The 7,736-nt window shown below is 38.9% G+C and overlaps 1 protein-coding gene across 1 annotated transcript; it reads left to right on the top strand.

Annotated features, from left to right (window-relative positions):
* Positions 1–1,078: 1,078 nt before the first annotated feature.
* Positions 1,079–5,518, top strand: LOC146461318 (bone morphogenetic protein 10-like). Its single transcript, XM_085086946.1, has 3 exons — positions 1,079–1,471; positions 2,348–2,634; positions 4,919–5,518. The coding sequence occupies exons 1-3, from the start codon at positions 1,204–1,206 to the stop codon at positions 5,516–5,518; spliced, it is 1,155 nt and encodes a 384-aa protein (XP_084943072.1). The 5' UTR covers positions 1,079–1,203.
* Positions 5,519–7,736: the final 2,218 nt, after the last annotated feature.

Below are 7,736 nucleotides of genomic sequence, written 5' to 3'. Positions count from 1 at the left end.
AATTCTGCTTCCACCAGAATGTCATCTTTCAAAATTTGTCCGAAACGAAACTGCATATCAACCGTGGAGTATTTCGTTGTGGTGCCTGCGAAAGATAACAAAGTAAGTGACAGTCAGTATTTTCCGGCCCGGCATCGGTGCACTGCACACACTCCCTGTTCTATTCTTTGATCCATGGTCGCGGGGAGATCATCCCACCTTTTAGCGATTAAAATTCGTGGTTTGATACCTCTTAGGGTGCTTAAATCTAAAATTACTTTTGTCAAAGGCGTGGTGGTACCTTTTTGGGGGTATTGAAGTGAAAACATGAGAGGAAGTTAATGTCAGTCAATTGATTTGGTACTTCTTATAGGGTAAAAAAAAATGTTGAGACCACCCCTATAAAACATTTCTGGTACCTTTTTTTAAGGGCTCCTTTCAAAATTTCAGACGATCACCGCCGTCACTTTTCATATGGGATTCTCTACCCCCAACTCCCCCCTCCCCCACCCCTTGAGGAGGATACTTTGCTTTGGTCTTATTCATAACTGAGAAAAAGAAGAAAATACACTTAAAGTTCACGATCGATTCCTTTTACTTTCCTACCTAGCAAAAGATGAGGAATGTCTCGTCGGTGGACATATTCAAGGAGTAACACTGCAACAGCGAAAAAGGTAAAATTTGCCTTTTTCTGCGGTGGACCTTTGTGTAAACAGCTTTAGTCACGGGCGTTTTAGAGGGCCGGACAAAAGCGCATACGTTTTTCTCAGAAACAATCGTTTCACCTTTGATATCAAAACTTCTATCTGAAAAGTATATGCGTGTTTAAAAATATATTTATTTACAGCTCTTGTAACCCATCGAAACAGAAACATATGGTCAGAGAAATTAAAACTTTAATGAAATCTTTTGAGTTAAGAAATAGCTCTATATTTAGAAAAATCGCTTGTCTGTCACGCGCCGTTTTCAATTAGGGTTTTTTTTCGAAATCATTAGGAGATTCATTATTCAAGTAATATCTGCAACACAATTTTATGAAAAGGTACAATTTTCTGAACAAGTTCCAAAAATATTAAGAATGACGGCTTTGTTTGGTTGTTTACTTTTGAATGTTTGTTTCCATTGTTTCAGAAATTGACTTTGACAGTTCCCGCCCGCCCAAAATTTCGCAACTTCCACATCTTTTTGTTTGACAGATGTGAGTGCAAGGAATAATCCGAAAGCATGAAGTTTAAGTTGATTTTCTTCTTTTCTGTGGTCTCTGCGACTGTTACAGTAACAAACACAACATACCGCGACCACGGATCAAAGAATAGAGCAGGGAGTGTCTCACAACATTCCAAGAAGATTGGGAGGTTTCCGCTTCACTCTTACATGAAACAAATTTACTACAATCGAGCTCGAGGCAATAGAAATGGAAGTTTTACGGTTTCAGTACGAAACCAGAAGATTCTCGCTACTTCAATTCGTGGTTTTCAACCAGAAATGAACGGTAGGTTTCCTTTCGCACGTTTAGTAAATAAGGTTGTTGTTCCATTGCCGTTAAGAACCATCGCCATTATCTTGTTAGCTGTGACTTTTTCAATTGGTGTTTATAAATAGGAAATTCACTCCTGAAAAGTTTTATTTCCAAAGTGGGATGAAAATGTACTGTGTTTAATCTGTGTTTCCTCAACCGAGAGTATTACATGTAAATAAAGTTAGCATGCTCTAAAATTGTCGTTTGGATTAAATTAAATCAATGGTCATAATTCGCTCCTCGTTTTACACGGTTGGAAATGTGTCAACATTGCTATTCTGTTTTCCAGCCAATGTGTTTCTTCAGTCATTTGTGTTTAAAATATGTTCTTCGTCAACGTTACTGCAAGCACGGATTTTCTCGGACGAACACGGATGCAAACCTTTCTTTAATTTTCTAATGCGCCATGTTTACACGCCAGATAAGACAGATGTAACGATAAAAAGTAAAAGTTTCTGAAAATTTATACAAGAAAGTCGCGAATAGGTATTAAACATTTAGGAAACACAAACTTGTGCATACTTAATCCTAGGCGAGTGCATGTTTATAGGGCCCTGAAACCGGAAAAGCGGAGCGTTGCCATTTTAAATGAATGTCGGTGTTCTCCAACACGTCTTTAACATATCTACGACAGCATCTTTCATGGAAGCAAGATTTGCTTCTAAAAAAGGCAAAACATTTACAATTTCTTTCCACAAAACATGTGGGAAGGACTTAAATTGGGAATATTTTGGAAGGCTATGTTGCCTATGAAAAAATGAAACATTTCAATCTCACAAAAATATTCTGTGATGCATCCATAGGAGATCGGAAAATAATTGTTGTCACATATTTTATTATCTTTCGCAGGCACCAGCAGAAAATACTCCACGGTGGATATGCAGTTTCGTTTCGGACAAATTTTGCAAGATGACATTGCGGTGGAAGCAGAATTGATTTTGACGTCTAAACGTTCGCGAGTGAGCCGCAAATTTCATGTCAGCGTATATGCTGATCAGCCTGTTTCAGCGCCAAACGACAAGATGTGGATAGATTCCCGCGCTTTGCCGCGGAGAGCCAATGTGGAGTTTGGACTAAATGTGACACCTGCGCTGAGAGCTTGGAGTCTTTTGTCAGAAAGGGTTTACGCTTTTAAGGTAATTTAACTTAATGGGATTACAAAATTTTAAATAAACAAGCAAAAGAAGGAAGAAAGAGACTGAATGTTTAGTGTTTCTGGAAGGGTCTAGGCAGTCATCAAAGCTATTTTAATTAGCTCTTTTACTTGAGCTTTGAGTTGAGAGGCTGTGAAGAAGTATGGTACGTTTTCTTAACAGCATCTAACGGCTTCAGAGTGCCATGACTTACTATAGTTTCCTTGAAGCAGTAAAATAATTGAGATGATTTTTGGGCATTGGAAATTTAAGGGAAAGTTTGCAAATTCTTTGAGTGAACAGTGCACATGAAGGTCAGAATCTGCAATTCAAAGCTACCGAAGTCAAACACGTTTGTGTGAGAGTGTTGATAGCTTTGATACCAGTTTCCATAAATGTTTAGGGCTGGGGTTGGAGGGGTTCTGGGCTGCACCCTCCCACCCCGGCAACCCCCCTCCCCCACCCCCACCCACACACATTATTATGGAGAATTATGAAGAAATCATAATTTTTTAATTTTTATTTTTAGGAGAAAACTGGTATGGTATTTTGGGCAGCGAATTTTTATCATAACAATTACACATAATTATTATGATGAAAATCCGCTACCCAAATGCCATACCAATAAAGAGTAAAAAACCAACCGTACGCTTTGTAAAGAAGAAAAAAGGATCGAAGCCACACTTGTTTACTGATAAAAGAGCACGTAGAACTTATCAATTATTTTCAATCCACCCAAAAGTGGTACTGAGTTTAGCCTGCACCCTACGATCTGATAAAAGTAAATATCAGATACGCTGTTGACAGAAACTTAACAACAACAACAACAAAAACTTCAGGAAAGCAATGTCCACAGAGAAAAAAGAGTTGACTTGCCAAACAAAAATTTAGAAAAAAATATTGAAAAAGGGCCAGTAGCATCAGGGCCCAGTTGTTCAAAGCCAGGTTAAGCTAATCCTGGATTAACGTGAACTTTGATTCGTGTTTAATACCTAATCAATGAAGATTCTTCCAAAAGATTTTTGTCCTTCAATATTAACTTAGACTTCTCTTTACCTTTAGCTTGACGTCAGCCTTTAAACCCGTTTTTAACGAGCGTGATGAAGACCTTGATTAACTTCTAATCATGGATTAGCGTTAATCGGTTTTCGAACAACCAAGCCCAGGTCTGTTGATAATTTTTGACCAACTTAAAGACTGTACAAACCATCTATAACAACCATGAAGACATAATTCAGTTTGTATACTCTAAGTAAAAAAATAATAACCGAAATAATTTCACGCATAGGTCGCAGACTAGTAATAATCAAAGATTAGGGAGTGCGTCCGATGATCTCGATCCAAGGGTCCCTCTCTCTCTTTTGCCAAGTTGGTGCTGATGTCATTTGCGGGGCCAGATACACATTCCAAAATCTATTCATTCATCCGTTGATCGATTGATTGTCCCATACAATCTAGACTCCAAACGCAATAAGGAGTGCGATCTTTTAACGTCGAACACAATTAGTGGATGTCAGGTTATAGAGTTGCCAATAAGTCGAGCTCAGGAAATTTTTTGTAAGAAAAACTAGATACAGTCCACACACCTGCGCTTGGGGTATCGCGGAGCGCAAGCAAGGCGGGAAGTTAAGGTTCAACTTTCATACCAGTTGCTGTTTGACCAGCAGTGAGAGAAAAAGGACTTTGTGACATTAGACCTTGAAAAATTTTATACGGGGTGCTTAGTATTTTACGATCCCGTGAGGCCCATGCAGGTCTATCTATCCCTATAACGTTTACAACAGCTATTGCGATATGACAATTTATATATAGAAACAGGCAAGGGGCCTAGAAATACTCATTAAAAAAGCTCCATCTAAAAAGCTCTACTGTATTCATATGAAAGTTTCATATGAATAAAAGCTACAAAAACATGAAAGCTCCGTCCCTGTGCACCAGTGGCCAACAGGTTTCATTTCGGTAAATTAGGTTCAACACAACCTCCTTTCCCGTGAAAAAAGTTTGCTCGTACGCTGATCTGACTGTTTTTACGAAACCGTACGCCTTTTACATGGTCATTTTGGGGTTGTAAAAGTTAGAATTGGCAGGAAAGGTGGTCCACTATAACTCCCTTGAATACCTGTTAATGGATTCACTATCCAGCAACTTAAAACTCTTGTTAATTCGGAATTCCAATCATTACGTGGAATCTAAAGTCCAGGAATTTATTGGATTACCTTTTGAGGGTAAGGCTTACAATTTCATGTTGGAGGAATACCTGATTAAGGATACGTTCTTATATTCCTAGTTGAAGGTGGAAAATATCCATAAGAACATCAACGATACAGCTTCCATGTTAAATTTTTGGAGGTGCTTCAAACACGGTTATGAACATGGACCTTTCCTGGTGCTGTACACACAATCCAAGAACCCACAAAGCAAAGATGATATATGGAAGTTGGTGACAGTCAATCCACACGCATTTTATCCCAATCCAGTGAATACTACTGAGGTCAGGAACAGCAGCGACATTACACAGAATCGAAAACATCCTGGAAAAGGTGATGGCAGGTCTCCACGGAATCCAACCCTGATATGTTACCAGGTGTCATTTGCCATCAAAATAAGAGACTTTTATAGTAATGTGATCTTGCCAAACATTGGTTTTCTTAACTACTGTGATGGTTACTGCCATTTCCCAATCCAAAATCACTTGACGCCCACCATCCATGCCGTCATCTGGGCATTGTGGTGGAAAAGGAATAGCAATTCGTATCCACCCAAGAAGCCACTGTGCGTTCCTACTAAGCTGGATTCCCTAACGGTTATTCTTTCTGACCCAGAAACTGGGCAGCTTATACAAAAAGAGTGGCTGGAATTTTCAGCCAAAGAGTGTGGCTGTCGTTAATGTTACTGTAGTAGTTACAACTAGTAGTTGACTGCTGGCGTTGTGTTAAATGTCTGTCAGCTTAAAACCCCACTTTTACAGAGGTGTTCCCAAAGAAAAGGGGGTAGAGTTAAACAGTTTACCCTCCTATACCCAAGAGAGGCTAAATTTTAACAGAAACTCATTCAGCGATTTTAAAAATACCAACTAAAGGGCTTGAAATATTTTTTTATCGTTTTATTGTCTAAAGGACTTTGTTGCCGAAAAGTTCCATTTAAACAGACACTAAGGATTTCACCGATAGCCCCAAAGCACCTTCCACAGCTTAATTAATAGCAGTTAGGTAAATTGAATTCCTTATTAATTAATGGATTTGAGGCTATTATCTACAGATTAAGACTAAAAGCGCAATCAAATTTTGATCTCAGTAGTGAACGGTCCAGTCTTGCCTTAATTGTTCAACAACCTCTGTTAACTCCTTAGAGCGAACCTCTGTAACAGGAAGACATAAGAAAGAGGTACATCTTGTGTTTCCATCGTGAAGTCCACTTTATACGCACCTGTCCAATCACAAACGACGTGAGATAAGCTGCCATATAAATTACAGATTATCCTGAGAAAAAAAAAAAACGGACAATTTCCCGTCGCGGTCCTCAACCAGTGGAAGCTCACTAATACGCCGCCATGTTGACTCTTACCTCATACTTTCACTATTCTGGGAAATGTAATGTTGTGTTCCTCAAGAAAGATCCTCGCAGTTATTTACACAACGCAAGTAGTTGCGAAAAGAAAGCCCGAAAAACATTCAGGCCTGAACGGAATATGTCTTTCGAATCCCATTCAAGCTTGATTCTGTTTGAAACTGCTTAAGTAGCGTAAATAATTGCGAGGGTCGCTCTTCTATTTAATCTGATCTGCAGTCCAAATATATGTTTGTATTCACCTTTTCACTTTGTTGAAGTCAGCTTCACTCAAGCGTCATAAAAAATGGACATAACTACACAAAGAAAGCATCACTGCGGTTTTTCTTCATGTCGTTATGGAAAGTTCATTATGTTTCTGTTATATCGTCAAGTTGTTCACACTGGTGACAAAACATTAGCATGAATGTTTTTTGTTGTTGTTTTTCCTTGGGCGTTATGTTGCTTGGTAGTTAGTGCCAGACTTACTAACAGACTTCGTACAATACGTACATGATGAACTGTTGTCGTCCATCCCAGTCCCAATTAGGGCCTTAATCGTGAGTTTTGTGTTAAAAGTATCTACTAGCTACAATAGTATCGATGAGAAGTTGGTCTATGGAGTTTGTTCTTAGGATAACGAGGTCGCTTCTTTAGCAAAACGTTTTGTTGAGTTCACATGAAAAAAAGAAGTGATTAGGGAAAAGAAATGTGTTTAAAGGTTTGGAAGTAAACAAGTCAATAAACTAAATGAGTTGCGTTTAGGGTGACATGAAGGGAAAGTGTGACTGCAAGGGATTTTTTTAAGGTAATTTAACTTTGCGAGTTGGATACTTCTTGAATTTAGTTTTTTTCTTATTCTTGTCGAATACGCTATAATTGTTACCTTTTTAAAAATCTTTGACACGTACAATAACAAAGAAAACCAAGCCAGAAATACAAGAATAAAGTGTAGATGTTTATCTTATTTACTTCGCTTTTTGTTGTCAGTTTGTTTTCTGTCCTGTTTGTTTATTTTTCCTGAGCAATATACCTAGCACGCTGTGTATAATAAAACCGTTTTACTTAAGATAGGTTATTAAATTAAAATGGACACTTTGCCAGGTAGTACGTGGAAAGAAAGAAACTTTCATCCACAACTAATTAATCCAGTATTTCTCTGCCATTCCGGGAGAAAGGAGGGGGGGGGGGGGGGTGCAGTGGACTCGGAATTTTTGGTCGGGGGCGTGTGGCTCGGTTTTCCAAACCATGATCCTATTCCAGACCAAAGTATGTAATTTAAAATACAGACCCATTTTCCTTCTTTCAGACCAAGCTGTTTCAAATCGATACCCTATTTTAGACACAACCGCTTCAAACCCATACCTTTGGCGCCTCACATACCTATGTAGCTTATATAGGGAAATAAACACCCCCCCCCCCGGCCCCCGCCCTTACCCTCCACACACACCCAAGTGGGGTCTGCAATGTTTAAACCAACACTTCAATGTTGGGCCAGCTGAGGTACCTTCTTCGCTTAAACATTGCTTAACGTTCGTTTTCCGTAAGTTGGGAAATAA

The sequence above is a fragment of the Pavona decussata genome, unplaced genomic scaffold, assembly GCF_977016875.1.
Source record: "Pavona decussata unplaced genomic scaffold, jaPavDecu1.1 SCAFFOLD_199, whole genome shotgun sequence".
NCBI classification, from domain to species: domain Eukaryota; kingdom Metazoa; phylum Cnidaria; class Anthozoa; order Scleractinia; family Agariciidae; genus Pavona; species Pavona decussata.
The sequence above is the reverse complement of the archived record's forward strand: the minus strand, read 5'-3'. Positions and strand labels throughout refer to the sequence as shown.